This window comes from Leucopleurus acutus, assembly GCF_964270905.1.
Source record: "Leucopleurus acutus genome assembly, chromosome: 16".
Classification (NCBI taxonomy): domain Eukaryota; kingdom Metazoa; phylum Chordata; class Mammalia; order Artiodactyla; family Delphinidae; genus Leucopleurus; species Leucopleurus acutus.
In genome coordinates, this window is record NC_139158.1 from 86,430,330 (window position 1) to 86,446,363 (window position 16,034).

Here is a 16,034-nt window from a genome sequence, read left to right on the forward strand (position 1 = left end):
TTCTGCCACGAGGCTTGGCCGAGCTCCTTCCCCGCTCAGGCTCTGGTTTCCCGAGGGGTTGTCTCCCACGGCCTGGGAGGGCGCCCCCCACCCCAGCCCTGCCGCTCCTCCCTCAAGACCGCAGGGGCTCTCCCCCCTCTTCGCTCTTAGAACCAACGGCGCCCCTCCTGCGTCCACGTTCGTGACGCCCGGCTTGTCTCCGGGGTAAGCGCTCCGGTCCGCAGCTCTCACGTGCTGACAAGCGCGGCCCGTTCCAGGGCCCCCGGCCCCGGCCCTCGCCCCCCGGGTCCGCAGGTCCTGACTGAGCGGCCGCGGGCACCGGGCGGTCCCGGCGACGGGAAGCGCCCGCCCTGGGCGCAGCCCACCGCTGCGGGGACCCGCCCGCGGGCGCCCTCGCGAGTCCGCGCCGGCCACCCGCCCAGCACGGCGACTCGCCCTCGAGGCGCGGCCGCGGCCACCTTGCGGTCGCCAGACGTCAGGAGGCTCTCACCCGCCGGAAGCAGAAGTGCGTCAGAGCGGCCGGCCTTGCTCTCTGCGTAGAGTCGCGGGGGCGTGCGGGACCCGGAAGTACTCGCCAAGGCCCCGCCCCGCCCGCTAATAGCACTGCCGGGGGACAAGGCCCTTCCTCTCTGCGCTCGCGCTCGTTGTGGTGCCACCAGGTAGGTCTCGCGGCCGCGGTCGGGGTCGGGGCCGGGGCCCGGGCTGGGTGGCGGCGCGGGGGCCTGGGGCGGGGCGGGGCGGGGCGGGGACGGACTCGGGCGTGCGTGGGTCGGGGCCTGGGCGGGGTGGCGGCCCGGATCCCGGGTCGGTGCGGGGCGGGGACGGACCCGAGCGCGCGGACACGGCCCGTCCTCACGGCGCTGCGGGGGGCTCCACAGACGCTCCCTCAACATGCAGAACGACGCCGGCGAGTTCGTGGACCTGTACGTGCCGCGGAAATGGTGAGCATCCTCCGCCCCGGTCTCTGCATGCCCCGCCGCCGCCACCGGCCGCCGAGCCCTCTCCCTGCCCCTCGCTCGCCGAGCCCCGTCCCCGCTCACTGCGCTCCCCCCGCAGCTCTGCCAGCAACCGCATCATAGGCGCCAAGGACCACGCGTCCATCCAGATGAACGTGGCCGAGGTGAGCCGGGCGGCGGGACGGCTTGTCCCCTGGGGAGGGGCGAGGTCTGGGCGGGCCTCACGTCGATTCCCAAACCCCAGGTTTAGACCCGAAGGCGTTTGGGTGCACCTCTTTGTGACCCCCATTCTTGATTCTCGATTCATAGGTTGACAAGGTGACAGGCAGGTTCAACGGCCAGTTTAAAACCTATGCCATCTGCGGGGCCATTCGCAGGATGGTGAGTGTTCCCCGGCCTCGCTCAGCGGGCCTTTGAACCGGAGTGGCATCTCCCTCCCTGTTCCCACCCTGAGCAGGTTCGTTGGCAGAAGAGACTGCAGCCTGCTGCACTGGACTGTGCTGGCTGCCAGCCCCTTCCTGGGGGCCCAAGAAAGGGCCCACCCTGAGAAAACAGGCAGGCGATGACCTTGGAGCCTCCTAGTTACCACAGCTCCTTCCAGCCCCAGGGGTCTGACCCCTGTACCGTCAGGGGTCTGCCTGATGCTAGCGTGTCTACCCTTGGTCGGTTTGGACGGCAGTGTGGCTGGACCTCTGGCCAGCAGGGCGCCTGGTCCCAACGTGCGTTCTCCCCTAGGGCGAGTCAGATGACTCCATTCTCCGACTGGCCAAGGCTGACGGCATTGTCTCAAAGTAAGAGGACTGGGGTTTGGGCACAGAGGCCCAGGATGTCTTTGGAGACTAGGTTTTAAAGTTCTTCCTTTTGTTCCAGGAACTTCTGACTGGAGAGGATCCTGGATGTGGAACGTGTGTTATAAATAAAGAGTGAAAACCTATCTGTTGTTTCACTTCTGTGCTTCGGGTGGGGGGAGGGAGGGTTCCTCTGTGCTCTGGAGGGTTGGGGCTGGCGTTTTGCTGTGATTGGAAGGGGCTGGCCGGCTGAAGGGCAGCCTATGACACGTTGCAAAACCAAATTTTACTTAAAGCACAAATACATTACTTTTTGCAAACAGATCCATGACACTTGACTAGACAGTGAGGTCAGATGGCCACTTACGCGCTCATTTAAGTCCACAGCGCCTCCTAGGCACTGAGGGCGTGGCCCCAGGCCCTTGGATACAGATGTCTGGGCTGGTTCTAGGCGGTGACATTTTAGGCTGGAGTTTAATGCCTTAAATACTGGCTTCATTTGAGTACCACACAGTGGCAGCTGTTGACATTAAAAAGGACGCAATGCACTAAAGGGAAGGTTACAGACGGGTTTGGTGAATGACTAATTCTCACTACATGAACAGGTAAAGTTTCTGTATCAGCCGTTCTAACATTTGTATAGACATTTCCAGGAAGATGTGTTCCTCAAGGCTGAATTGTAAACCAGGACGTACATTTTGTAAGTCGGTCCCCTGCAGTGCCTGTAACAGGAGTGTCCTTGAGACGCTGTGTTGGCTGGACAGGTCACTTGCAGAAGGGTTGCCTGGGGCCTAGCAGCTTCATCCTTCCAGCCCTCCTTGGTGCACGGCAGGTGTGGGAGCCATCTTGGGGAAGACGGGGAAGAGGCACTCCTCAATAAATAAGGTCAGGATACAGACTGGGGCTTCACGCTCCGTCCTGCAGTTGTCCCCCTCTCCTCCCTTAGCCCCAGCGGCTGACTGAGGAAGCAGGAAGAGCAGCCAGCAGGGCGGGAGCCGCCGTCCTGCACCCCTGCTGGGGTCTCAAGTTGCTGGTGGTTGAGCGCTCTGATGAGGGCTGGCCTCTTCTGCAAAAGCACCAGTGCACACGTGTAGGATGCAGGGTGGGGCTGTCCCGGAGCCCCTCCAGTGACAAGCTTATGGGACAGCAGTAGGGAAGCAGCTTAATGGCCCAGCCAACACGGTCCTTTCTGAGAGCAGCTGACCCGTGAAGAAGCTCCAGCCCACGGTCTTCAGTGTTTCTGGTGGGGCAGCAAGTGGATGAACTGGGCCATGTGTAGCGTAGAGAAGCTGGCGTGCCGGGCACACACCTGCCCAGAAGGACAACAACCGGCCTTTGGGGTCGGCTTGGTGTGGCGGCTCCTCTGGCCCAGGCGGCTCCCACTTCCTGCCGGGAGGAAGAACGCTGGCCCGACCCTTGCGGGGAAGCAGGGCTGTGAAGGGGTCAGTCTCCTCCCCGCTGGAGGCTCAGGTGTGGTTCAAGTCACAACTTCAGCAGATGCCGTTTAACCGGCTTCTGTTCCCTCAGGAATAAAGACCCAAAGAACCAAATCCTACACGACAGTAAACACGGTTTCTCCACAATATTGCGTAGGAAGATCAAGAGCCAGCAATCCAGTCATCCTGAAGGTCCCCAGTGTCGTGGGCAAGGGGCGGTCTTCCCGGTGAGACGGATCCTTGCGTGGGGTGGGCTAGTTCTGTGCCCAGAGGCCTGCTGGGGTGTGTGACCCCCAACAGGGCATCGGGACTTCACAGTGATGTGATCCTTGGAAGAACAGAAGTCTGAGAGTAAAAAAATGAGACTAAAACCAACCAGGGGTCTGCTATCCTTGGCTTCGGCTGACGCCAGAGCTGTGTACGTGGATGTGGGTAGGTGGGTGCACACCCCCCGAGGGGGCTGTGCTGGGCTGGGAAGGAGCCGGGCCGAGGGGGGAGTGGGGATTCCACAGTGCGGTCTCCACGTCCGAAAACCCCAAACAGCCGAGATTAATGCCCCAACAGGTTAACGCTGGCAATCCAGCGCGTGCAGTGAGGTCTGGAGACCCAGATCTCCACGAGACACTAGTGCAGTGGCTACGATGGTAGCAGAAGGCTGGGTGATGCAAAGAGGAGAAAAGCTGTGAAGTCAGGATCCACCACCGCGCAGCATTAAGTCCTGGTGCCAGACCAGGCACAGGAAAAAAAGAAAACAACAAAGCCCCACATTTTGTTCACGGAGGAACGCAGCAGGGCTCTCCGAAATACCGCGGTGGTGTGGTGTGCTTTGGAATGGAAGCCATGTCCCTCCAGGGAAGCCAGGGCGTGGGGGAGCGGTGGCACCAGCCGGCGAGGGCCGCGCTTCCACACCCAGTGCCTGCAAATGCGCCCGCCGGCCCACGACGTGCCAGGAGCGCCCACAGGGGCCGGGCCATGCTAGAACTGCTGCGTGAGGCGTCGGTAATGAGGTAACACCTGGTTCTCGGGAAGGTAGAGAGCAAGTTCCAGGGCCACGAGCACCGTGAACTCAAACCCAATCAGATCCCGTCTGTTGAACCGAAACTTTTCTTCTAACTTCTGTGTTGAAGAAGAGAGAGGGGTTGAGCTGCGGCCCCTCCTCCGGTTCCCGGCCAGGCGGCCAGGTGGCTGGGTCTGGGCGTGGGGGGTGGTCCTGCCTCCCGCAGCCGGGAGCGGGGGGATAGGGACGTGCATACTCACATCGATGAGCTGCTTCACGTCGTTCTTGCGGAGGTCGCTGCTGATCTTGGCGGCCAGCAGCACGCAGGCGCCCGCACACAGCTTGCGGTTCTGCTTGTTGACCTTGCCCTGCAGGATCAGCTTCTCGAAGTACACATAGGCCATGGACACCGTCACGGGCTCCAGACCGCTCTCCTCAGACAGGTTCCACATCTCGCGTTTCAAACTGCGGGTTTACACGGGAGCCAAAGGCTTTGGGGCCAGGAAGCGCCCACGTCCCTGCTTGAGGGGTGTGCCTTTGGGCCACCAGAAAAGCGCCATTTCCTCCCAGAGGCTGTGGCCCGGCGCTAGGGCCCACGTCTTGGTGGGCGGGCAGCAGGCTGGTCTTGGTCTCCACTTGGCCCTCGGCTGGGCCCGTGGCACCCAACTGTCCTCAAGGGGACTCCCCGGAGGACAGAGTCCCCGTGCTCCTGTGGCAGTGAGGGGGCCGTGTGGGGAGGGAAGGTCAGTGCAAAGGCCCTGAGGTGCGGCCGTGCTGAGGCAGAGTCTGGACCTCTGGCTGTGAGGCCTCAACCTCGTCATCTATCAAGTGGGGACGGTCACAGGGCCTGGCTCAGGGGCTCTGGGCACCAGTGAGGAGGAGCCCTGCAGGTGTGGGCGGGTATGAGAAGCACCGAGGGCACCTGACCAAGGAGGCGGCAGGGGAGCTGCTGGCACTGGCCTGGCTGGATGGCGGGAGGGGCTGAGGAGGGGCGCGTCCCTTTCTCAAGCTCAGGGATCTGCGTGGACCCGGCCTGGCGGCAGCGGGCTTGGGGACGCCCGCCTCGGCCCTCCTCACCTCCTGATTTTGCTCAGCGTCAGCTTGATGTGCGGGAACTTCTCCCGGAAGGTCTCGTTCATGTCCTTCTTGAGGTCGGAGGGCTTCACGTACTCTATCACTGTGGTCTGCGACGGATAAGGACCGTCCCCATGCAGCCCCAGGGGCGTCTGCACGCCACCTGGGCCCGCAACCGTGAGGCCCCGGGCCCGCGAGAACAATGCCAAGACGTGGGGGAGGCTGGGCCCAGGGCGCATAGCTGCCCCCGCCCCCGGTGCCGGCCCACAGCCCAGCCCTGGGCGGCGCCCCTACCATGTAGGATGCGAAGATGAGGACGCGCTTGTGCTTGCCGCAGGGCCACTGAGGGTCATCCAGGAGGTCGGGGTTGTACTCCAGGGCATCCCCCGCGTCGGCCCCTGCGAGCAGAGGGCAGCCCTGACCCACCACAAGCCCCGGTGAGTGGCTTGGCCAACCCCAGCCTAGTGCCAGGCAGCAGCTGTGCTGAGGGCGTCATCGTGGGACAAGGAGAGTGGGGTCAGGGGCTCCAGGTGTGGTCCCCCTCCTCGGGGGCCGGGGTCGGGGAGGACGTCCTGATGAGGAGGGGCCCCCGCCCAGAGCCATCGGTGGGTGCAGGTTCTCTGCGGCTGGGCTCAGGGGCAGCACAGGGCGTGCACTCTGGGGCCCCCCTCCTGAGAGGCTGCGGCGGACCCGCTCCCCAGGCTTGGGCTGAGGACTGTGGGCTTGGATGGGATGCACTGGGCCACCTGCCCTGCTCCCGGTCAGGGCCCTTGGGCTACCTAGTTCCGAGCCAGCTGGCGCTGCCCTGGGTGGGATGGGTTTGCATCTGGGCCCCAGCAGAGCGCGGGGGGCACTGGGCCGGGGCTGAGGTGGCGGGCCATGGCTGTCCGGCTTGAGCGTGACCAGGGCGTTGGTGGGGTACAGGAACTTGGCGTAAGACACAACCTGGCAGGCAGTGCATCGGGCTTAGCCCCGCCACCCCGTCCAGGACCAGAGGTCCAGCCAGGTCCCTCCTGACCGCTGCAGCTCCCGCCGCCCAGGGCTGACGCTGCTCCCCGCTTGCAGGTTCCAGAACGCCCCGCCCCTCATCTGGGATCTGCAGCCGGAGCTCTTCCCTGCCTCGGGGGCCCCGACCTCCCATCGTCACCAGGCCCCCACGAGGCGACCGGCCTGTTTGGGCGTCTGCTCCTACCTTTCCATCCGCCCCCAGCTCGACGCCTTCCAACTGGAAAACCATCTCGGAAGACACGGAAACGCCGCCGGACGGATGCCTCTGCTTCTGGCTGTCCACCCTCAGGTCACTGCAACGCACGGGACGGGACAGAACTGCCGGCCCTGCCCCCGACCTTGCGCAGGCGGGAGCTGAGCCCCAGGGGCCCACAGCGCCCCACCTCCACACCCTCGAGGCCCTGTAGCAGCCTCAGCAGGGGTCACGAGGACTCCCGCTATGAGAGCCGTCTCTGTCTCAGCTCCTTCCTGGTCCCAGGCCCTTCCTGTTCAATCTCCCTGCTGGTGGGCCGGCCTCGGCTTCACCTCAAGTCACTTCTCAGGGGTGCACCCTCCACCTGCAGCCACACCCTCGGGCACACAGGTCCCGATGCGCCGTCCCCACCCTGACAGCCATCTCCCTCTTCCCGGGGCTATGCGCTGGGCACAGCTGCCTGGCCTGGTCACGGGATGCACAGCAGTGTCCCGCCAGGAGGAACATCCCAGGCACCGACGTTTAGCAGCTCAAACGGGATAACGGTGCGGACGCGCCCCTCCCCGAGGACCAGGACCCAAACAGCTCTCAAGCAGCTTCGGCAGAAGCTGGTCTGCTGGCCCCGTGTGAGGCTGCGATGGTGTGGAGCTCCCGGCCGGTGGGGACCAGCCGCTCACCTGACACGCAGGCCTTCTCCATAGGGCAGGACCGAGAAGGCCGCACACAGGGACCGTTTGGCGCAGATGAGCACGATCCTGCGGGAAGGATGGGGTCAGGGCAGGGCGGCAGGCGTTTCCCTTCCTGCCAAGACTCAGATGGGAACTGCCCCAGGCATCAGGGGACGCCCGGGATGGCGGTTCATACGAGAGAGGCCAGGCTGTGCAGACACCAGAGGCAGAGGCGCGTGCCCAAGGACGGCTGGTCAGGGAAGCCCATCCTCGGGCATCCCAGCAGGGCAGGGGCCTCACGGCATCAGAAAGTGCCCAGTTCCATGTTCCGAGACAAAGTGGCCCGAGAGGGGCCGCTGCGTGGGGCGCACAGCAGGGAGGATGGCCTTTCCTTCCTCTGGGCATGGCTCTGCCCAGCCCAGCCCCAGTTCAGCAGGGAGGACGACGGTGGAAGACCCCCTTCCCTGGCTGGGACCCTGGGCACCAAGGGTCCACTGAAGCCAGCCCGGCGCTCAGTCTGCCGGGGGCCTGCTCCTGGGCCAAGCCTGTCATGCTGGGGACCACGCTGGGGTTCCAGGACTGTCCGAGCTACAGCCACCGCAGGGAAGACGCAGCACTGCCCGACCAGGGCTGCCTGGTAGGTGCCTGGGCACGGCCTCCAGCAGGAAGGGGAACGGTCTGGAGACGCTTTGGGTCAGGACGATGGCCTCAAGGCCAGGAGGGCAGAGCGTGAGGGACATGGGGCACGAGGGACGGGGCTTCTACAGATGCAGGGCCTCGGAGGGCTGTGCTGGGCACTGGCTATCACTCTGCAGCCCTGTTCAGGGAAGCCAGATGCCCTCTGTGTTCCCTTCTCCCCCAGACACAGCCCACCACTCTGCCTGTTCCCACTGTGTTTCCAGCATCCCTGTGTTTTAGACTTCTACTCAAGGCTGCGGTAGCCGGGTGGCTCCTCGCCCGGATGTGCTGAGGACCCCAGCGTTTGGTGAATACGGAGGGAAGAGGGTGGGATGGGGAGAGGGTCCACTTCCGAAGGGACATGGGCTGGGCTGTGTGGGCGAGCAATTCCTTAGCGCGCTGAAGGAAGAAATGGCTGCTGACAAGGGCAGGACCCCAGACCCCACCAGGCACGAGGGAGGACCCGCTGGGCAGCCACAGGGCGGGGCTGGGCTGGCACACGCTGGTACCTGCTGTTCTTGGTGTCGTACTGCCTCATGTTCTTGATGAAGTGCGTCTTCTTCAGGCCTTTGTGTCTTGGGGATCCAGATGTATGTTTGGTTCTGCAGGTGAAAAGGAGGTCACTCTTCCCCTCCTGGGAGCCTCTCTGGCCCCAGGAGAAAGGACGGGGGTGCAAGCGGCAGGCGGGGCTCCTTACCTTTGAAGCGAGGCACATCCCACCGTGTCTTCCAGAAACTCGAGCGAGCAGCGCTGGGAGCCTACGCGCCTTCTGTAAAGAGGACACGGCAGGGCCTCAGGGTACCGTCCAGAGGCTGCCTCCTGCGCCCTCCTCCCAGAGGCCCAGCCTGCGTCTCAGGCCCCGATGGGGCCCCCAGGCCATGGGCCAGAAGCAGGTCTGCGGTGAGGCCTGAGTGTTGGGCAGGGTCACCCAAGGCCACAAGAACCTGAGGGGGACATGGCACCGGGAGGGATGGCTGGCCGGGCCCTGGTCTGCCCACCGCCTCTCGGAGCTCAGCCAGGGGTGCTGGGAAGGGGGCATGGTGGAGCTGGACAGGGTCCCGCGGTGGCTCTGCCACGTCCTGCCGACCCTCTCCCGCCCACCTCAGCGTGTAGTGCTGCCCCGGCCCAGGACACCTAGAAGCCTCTCCCCCTCGGCTGGGCCGCCCTCCCTGCACCAGCCCCCGCCCCCGGCCTCAGGGCCCTGGCAGGGGCTGTTCCCTCGGTCTGGAACCTTCTTTCTCCAGATCTTCCCGTGGCTACGTCCGCCTTGACTTGAGGCTCAGTTCACACGTGGCCCTCCCCCTCCCCAGGGCAGCAGCAGTCCTGGTATGCATGTCAGGGAGGTGTCTGCTTGGGCCCGTCGCCAGAAGCACAGTGGGCGTGCTGAGCTTGCGGTGCTCCCCCACCCTTGCCTCCTGCCTCTCAGCTCACCCCTGGGAGCATAAAGGAGCCAGAAACCCATCAACCCGCAGCCCCACCTCAGCATCGTCCAGGCCTGGCGGCCAGAACTCTTCCCAGACCAAAGCCCTGCCCAGGGACAGGGAGGAAAGCGCTTCTATTAGACCCACACAGAGGGGAGTCTGAACGCAGACGTGTGGCTGCGCGGTCAGGAGGCCCCCTGGGCTGGGGAGATGGCCTCAGTGACTCCTCGGGAGGGGACACAAATGGCCTTAGGTCAGGCCTGAGGCTGAAGGCCAGAGACCCCCTGACGTCCTGGGTGGTCGGGGAGGAGTGTGTCCCGGTGACCACAAAAGGGAACCAAAGACCGGCTGCCCGATGACAGTCGGGGGCTGCCCCCAGCCCTCTGAGGTGCTGACAGTGCTGGGGTTGTCCCAGAGACAAACCGGGTGTTTGGTCTGGTTTAAAACCATCCCAGGAGGGGGCCTTACCAGCACCCAGCACACAGGGAGCTCGGGAGGGCAGCCTCCCACCTGGCACTGGGCCCAGAAACCCTGCACAGGCTGCACCCTCAGGTCAAGGTCACACACCCAGGTTCTTGCCACCAAGGCCACCAGCAGGGACCGCTCAGGACAAAGCCAAGAAGCCAGGCTCTGCTGCCCCACTCCTCCTGGGCTCAGGTCACCGTGGTTTACAAGATGGAGGAACACGGTCTCACACTCAGCCTGGGCCGGGCAGGTGCCCAGGGCCCAGGTGTCAACGGCAGCCGTTCCCTAAGAGGCTGAGCCTCGCTGCGGAGCCGCTCCCGGAAGCTGCAGCCTGCACTGCTGCCGCCTTCCTTGCAGCATCTCACGGGACCCTCCCCCTGGCAGGACCCCTGGCGTCCAGACGACGCCTGGCACGGTCAGGCCACCTCTCCCGGGTCAGGCCAGGTGGGAAGGGGGCAGCAGGAGGGGCACGTCAGGCAGACACCCAGCACCCAAGGAGGCCTGGGGTAGGGGCTGGTGAGCACCAGCCCCACGGTGGGCGATGAGGCAGGCCCTGCCCTGAGAGGGCGCCCCACTGCAGGTGGACGTGCAGGACCCGTGCCAGGAAGCGAAGCCGGCCTGGTGGAGACGGGAACGCCCCACACAGGTGTGCGTGTCCTGCCCCGCGGGTTTGGGCTCAGAGGTCCCGGGCAGCAGTCCCGCGTGGCTTTCTCAGGCTTGCTTCCTCAGGTAATTTCCCAGGTAAGGCCCGATGGCTCCTGCACGCCTGGGACCTCGCTTACAGGGCCCAGAGGCCAGCGGCAGTCTCCACGGAGGCAGCCAGCCCGGGGGCACAACCAGCACCCCCGCTCCCGGGCTGCCTGAGCTCTGGCCCAGCGCTCCAGGAGACCTCTCTCGTCCCACCGCGCATCAACACCTGATCCCAGCTGGTTTCGTGCATCTCTATCTTTGTGGTTTTCTTCTACATTTTCTTCTCTGTAAGCATTTTTTAAGTAAACTCAATCCTCACAGCCCTCAGCGTACAGGTGGTGAAAATGAGGCACAGAGCTGGCGGGAGTTAGGGGCTGGGAGCTGCGCCCTGCCCCCCGGCGCTGCCTCTGCCCCTGGATTCTGCCACCGCCCCCGTGCCGCCCTCCCGACCGCGTTGGGGGAGCTGGAATCAAGGCTGCTGCGTGCTCTCAGGGCTCCTTTCCTGAACCCGGCCTGTGTCCGCGTGATGCTATTTGGGTCTGGGTCCAGAGACAGGGATGACGCCGACGAGGGTACCCTGACTCCTGAGCACAGACCAGGCTGGCCAAGCGGGGGCTGTTGCTTTTGAGCCCCCCACTTCCCACCTCCCACCCCAGAGGAGCTGCCCCGCGGCCCGAGGGAGGCTGAGAGCCCCGCTGGGATGGGGACCCTCCGGGGGCCGCCAGGCAGCCGCGGGCTCGCTCGTCCCAGGGTGGGGACTGGCGCCCGGCCCCTTCCGTAGGCGGCGCCCTTTCCAAACCCGCTGCTGGCCGGTCGACCAAGGAGGCAGCCTCTCAGGAGTCCCGAGGCGGGACCTCCACGGTCTCCCACGTGGCCCTGGGAGGACGGCACCCCTGAGCACTCGCCGCTCTGGAAACGGCTCAGAATCCCAACGCTGACCACACGCCGGCCCGGGCCTGTAGGCACGACAGGAACGTTCCAGCAGCTCTACCCGAAACGACCCCCACTGGGAGCAATCCCGCCGTGGACCCCATTGGGAGCAGGCCCCTGGAAGCGGCCCGGCTGAGGACCTGAGCGGGGACAGGCGGTGCCGCGCCCCGGGTCCTGCTGGTCGGTGGTCAGGATGTGCGCGCCTCTCCCTGTACGCCCGTTACTCTGTTTAAAAAGTGCTACAAACAAACTACAAAGAACAAAGTCTGGGCTCCTGCCGCCTCAGCTAACACCCTCCCACTCCCCGATGTGTGGGCAAATGCAAGTCCCAGGGAGCCAGGAGGCTCTCCCGGCTAAGCCGTCCAAGGCACACGGGATGGGGATGGTGTCCCCCCACATGGCGGCGACTGAACCGAGGCCGCCTGCGCTGGACTCTGTAGGGAAGATGGGGTCGGGGGCACAGGGGACCACCCCACTGGCTCACGTTCACAGCTGCCCCTTTACAAACCGGTGGCCCATACTCGCCTTCCCCCAGAGACAGGCAGGAAGAGAAATCGCCACTTTTTAGACGTTGTTTCCACTTGATAAACTCCTTCACTTTGTAACTGAAAAAACGGCCCAGCTGAGAAGAGAAGGGCTCCTGCCTAGTTGGGAGACCACTCAGTCCGAGCCAGGGGCCACGTGCAGGGGCTGCTGTGCGTGGGCTCAGCCGGTCTGAGAACGGGCAGGCCGCTGACGGGCCAGCACGACGACACTGAACCCTCCCCTGCCAGGAGAGTGTGGGCAGGGGTCCTGTCCGGCCGGCCCACCACTTCACCCGGGCCTGAGCACGGGGCCTGGCACATCAGAGGCCGTCGTGCATCCTTGTTGAGTGAGTGGGTCGCCCTAGGTACCCTGTCTCACCAAGTCCCTGCCAGCTTCCCCGGGTGACAGGACCCACATGTGGTCCTGGGCCGGCCTCCATCTCAGCAAGGCCTCTGGACCCCCTCTAGGCTCCAACCTCGGTGACCACTTCCAGCCGTTTTCCAGCTGGAGAGCAAGAAGAAACCCCCAAATCAGCGACGTGAGCAGACTGCCAGACACTCCACCGAAATCGCTTTAATTTGGACAGGCGCTCGGCAGCCTCCAGGGCGCTAGGCGGCTCCTGGCTAAGACGGCAGCTAAAATCCTAGGCCCTTCCTCGGGGCCAACCCTGCGCAAGCCCTTCCGAATCGCAAGGGTTTCTGCTCCCAGCTAACCCGGCCACGCCCCCGGCTCACCTTCCCCCGTGTTAGTGCCCTGGACTAACGACTAATGACGACTGCTGGGGGTTGAACAGTGTCCCCAAAATATGCGAAGTCCTCACCCCCGTCACCTGTGACTACGAGCACAGCTGCAATAGGGTCTTCACAGGTGTGACCAAGTTAAGGTGAAGCCCTTAGGCTGGGCCCTGACCCGATGACCAGCTGGGTCAGGGTGTCCTTACAAGCAGAGAGAAACGCCAGGTGAAGACAGAGACACCAAGGAGAAGCTGTGTGAGGACGGAGTCAGAGACTGCAGGGTTGTGGCCACAAGCCCAGGACATCTAGGGGACCCTTACCCCCGAGCCCTCCCAGGAGCAAGACCCTGCCCACGCCCTGACTCAGGCTGTAACTTCCAGGACTGTGAGAGGAAACCCTGCTGCTGCCTGAAGCCTCCAAGCGCCCCCCACCCCCGGAGAGAGGAGGGCCAACATGACAGAGGAGGGCGCAGCGGTCTGGTGGGGCAGGAAGAGGACCTGCAAGCCTGTGTCTGACCCATCCGGGGAAGCCCAGAAACCGGGTAAGCGCTAGGTGACCGTGGTGTCGAAATGAAAGCAAAGTTCTAGGGAGGAAGGTAAGGATTCTGATGAGTCACTCACTGGCTTAGTAGCAAGAGCCGCACCAGACTATGCCCTGAGCATGAAACACAAACTCCCCACCGTGGGCTGAGCTGTGAGCACACCCTGGGCAACCGGGATGTAACACAAGTCCTCACTCCCCGGGCCGGGCCACCGTCACCCTCGCTGAGCCCTGGCCACCCAGCAGACCTCACAACAGCCCCTCCGGCAGGTAGTACCTAACACAAACCCATCTCACAGAGAAGCAAACTGAGGCTCAGAGAGGCTGTGCCACCTGCTCTGAGTCCCAGAGCTCCTGAGAGGTGGAGCTGGAATTCCAACCAGGTCTATCCCCAAAGCCTGGGTCAGACCACCACACTCATGACACAGACTTTGCGAAAAGACCCTCAGGATTCTCTCCATTCCCCAGAACAACTTACCCTCGAAGTCCACAGCCTATAACTGGCAGCCCCCTTGCTACTCAGCAGCGACTACCTGCGGCCCTGCCTCTGGGCCCAGGGAGCACAGAGAGGAACGGACAGTGCCCATCCCAGGAGCCTGCCATCTGTCAGGGGAGGGTCAGTGACTCTCAGACCCAAGGGCTGGGCCCTGTGCTCGGCAGCAGAAACCGAGGAGGGGCAGAGTCTGGGGGGGCAGGTGCGGCCCTGCGACATCTGAACGGGGATTTGAAGGCCAAGTGGGAGGGAGGGGCAGGAGAGGGCTCCTTGCACAGGCCAGGCCAGGGGAGGAGGGACACAGGGACCGTGGAGGGTGCAGCGGGAACACCGAAGGGCACCTGACTTGTGCCACATCTCAGCCTGTTCTGTGTCCTCCAGAGCCTGGGCCCCTCACACGCTCTTCAGAAGCAGCACAAGCACCATCAAGCCCCATGGCCAGGCAGGGCTCCTGGCTACAGGCGCTTCATCGCCAGGCAGGGCTCCCGGCTACAGGCGCTTCATCGCGTCCCCGCATTCGAACGGCTTCGCGGGCCAGGCTGCTGGCCTGTCGGTTCACAGCGAGGTCCTGGCCCCCAACCAGGGCGCCTCAACTGTTTGCTGAATGACACACGGCCTGCCCAGCACCACACACAGGGCTGCGGGACCGGGAGAGGAGGGCACAGCGCAGGCCCGGCTGTAGGTGAGCGGGACCCTCGAGGCCTCACACAGTGGACGTCCCTGCCACTCCCTGGCGTGCGGAGTGACTCGAACGGGACCTGGCGTGAAGGGAGGACTGTCCTCGGGCTGATGGCTGCCAAGAGACAGGACCACTCCGTTGGAGGGTCTGCCGGCTGAGGAAAGCAGGCTTTGGGGCAGGGGGCACAGACTACAGGGGCAGAGCTCAGGGGTGGGGGTGGCCCTGAGATGGGCTGAGGCGTTCCTAGAAATGAAATCAGGGCAGGGGGAGTGCCTGCGATCTGGGATGTGACAGGCCCAGGGGCCCTGAGCTCAGAGTGGACAAAGGAGGCAGGGGTAATGGGGGGCCTCCAGTGACCAGTAGCTGTGGGATGGGGGGCTGGGAGGTCTGGCCTGGTGTGGGAGACTCTGGGGCTAGATGTCACAGTACAGGGAAGATCCCTGGCCCACATGGAGGGGGTCATCCAGTTTAGAGAACGAAGGGGAACCCAGAGGGGGTGTTTGTGAGTCCCTGTGTCAGCAGGACTGGTAACAGTGGGCTGGGGAGGGGGGTGTGTCTGGAGCTGACAGGGCTCTGTGTCTGGGGGCTGATAAGGGCTGAGGGAACCCCAGACTCATGTTCAGGGGACTGACAAGATTGAGAGGACCCTGACCCCGTATTCGGGGGTGGCAGAATTAAGGGGACCATGACCCTTAAGTCTGGGGACTCACGGGGCCCGAGGAGACCCTAACATCCGTGTCCAGGGAGTTGACAGCTTGCAGATGACTCCCGACTCTGACATCTTAGGATGGTGGGGCCCAGTCAAGACTCCCTTCTGGGGCTGGCAAGGCGCAGGACACCCCAACCCTCTGTCCCTCACTGACAGGGCCCAGGACACCCCAACTGGTGTCTGGGGCTCACAGGGGATCAGGGTCACCTCCCGGTCTCCAAGTCCTACGCTGACAGGTCACTCAAACCCTGTGGCACGAGCTGACCCTGATCTTCTGTAGGTCACCTCAACCCCACATTATGAGCTGAGCCAGCCCAGGGCCACCTGCCACCCTGCTCACTGCGCTGGTGGCCCCCAGGTCACCCCGACCCTGTGTCCCGGGCTGTCAGGCCCCCAGGCCCCCTCAACTCCTTGCCTGGGCGACTCCACTGCCTCCAACCCTGAGCCCTGGGTGACTCCGCCAGGTGACCCCGACCCCCGCGGTGACCCAGCCCCAGGCCACCCCGCCGCCCCCCAGGCCCCAGGTGACCCGGGCCACACTCACCTCTGGCGCTGCCCGTCCAAACCCAGGCTCAGGCCGAGGCCCAAGCCGGCGGGCGCGGGCGCGGGGCTGAGCAGGCCCTGGGGCGCCGAGGCCCGGCCCGCGGGTCCGGGCAGGGGCAGGCCGGCGGGGGGCGCGGGCGGCGGCGGCGGCGGCGGCGGCGCGGGCGGCTCGCGGGCCTCGGTGGGCGGCGGCGGCGGCGGCGGCGGGGGCTTCTCGCCGCCCGGGCCCAGGCTCGGGGGCCGCCCGTCCAGGGAGATGTTGTTGAGAAAGAAGAGCGCGGCCTGGCGGCGCCGCGAATCCCCTCGCCGCCGCAGCGCCTGCGGCGCGGCCCGGGCGGCGGGGCCGGGGGACTGGTCCGAAGACCCACCCGCCGCAGCCGCGGCCATCCTCCGACTGAGCCCGCCGCCCGCCCGCCACCGCCCTCCAGCTCGCGCATGCGCCCGCGCCCGCCGCCCATTGGCCGGGGCGCACCCGTATGCAAATATATCGCTGTCACGCCCGCCCAT

The 16,034-nt window shown here is 64.9% G+C and overlaps 2 protein-coding genes across 3 annotated transcripts; one reads left to right on the plus strand and one right to left on the minus strand.

The window, feature by feature from the left end:
* Nucleotides 1-586: 586 nt before the first annotated feature.
* Nucleotides 587-1,892, plus strand: RPS21 (ribosomal protein S21; the record flags this gene model as incomplete). Of its 2 annotated transcripts, XM_082856270.1 has the most annotated exons (6): nt 587-659; nt 879-941; nt 1,057-1,120; nt 1,266-1,337; nt 1,692-1,747; nt 1,827-1,892. In XM_082856270.1, the coding sequence occupies exons 2-6, from the start codon at nt 892-894 to the stop codon at nt 1,834-1,836; spliced, it is 252 nt and encodes an 83-aa protein (XP_082712396.1). In that variant the 5' UTR covers nt 587-659; nt 879-891. The 2 variants fall into 2 exon arrangements, with proteins under 2 accessions (XP_082712396.1, XP_082712397.1); XM_082856271.1 differs by lacking the exon at nt 1,827-1,892 and having other exon boundaries at nt 1,692-1,751.
* A 2,113-nt stretch (nt 1,893-4,005) lies between these two features.
* CABLES2 (Cdk5 and Abl enzyme substrate 2) lies at nt 4,006-15,914 on the minus strand (the record flags this gene model as incomplete). The annotated part of the gene is made up of 10 exons (XM_082858145.1): nt 4,006-4,296; nt 4,438-4,642; nt 5,255-5,361; nt 5,546-5,649; nt 6,031-6,196; nt 6,444-6,552; nt 7,130-7,207; nt 8,308-8,400; nt 8,496-8,567; nt 15,529-15,914. The coding sequence occupies 10 exons, from the start codon at nt 15,912-15,914 to the stop codon at nt 4,156-4,158; spliced, it is 1,461 nt and encodes a 486-aa protein (XP_082714271.1). The 3' UTR covers nt 4,006-4,155.
* Nucleotides 15,915-16,034: the final 120 nt, after the last annotated feature.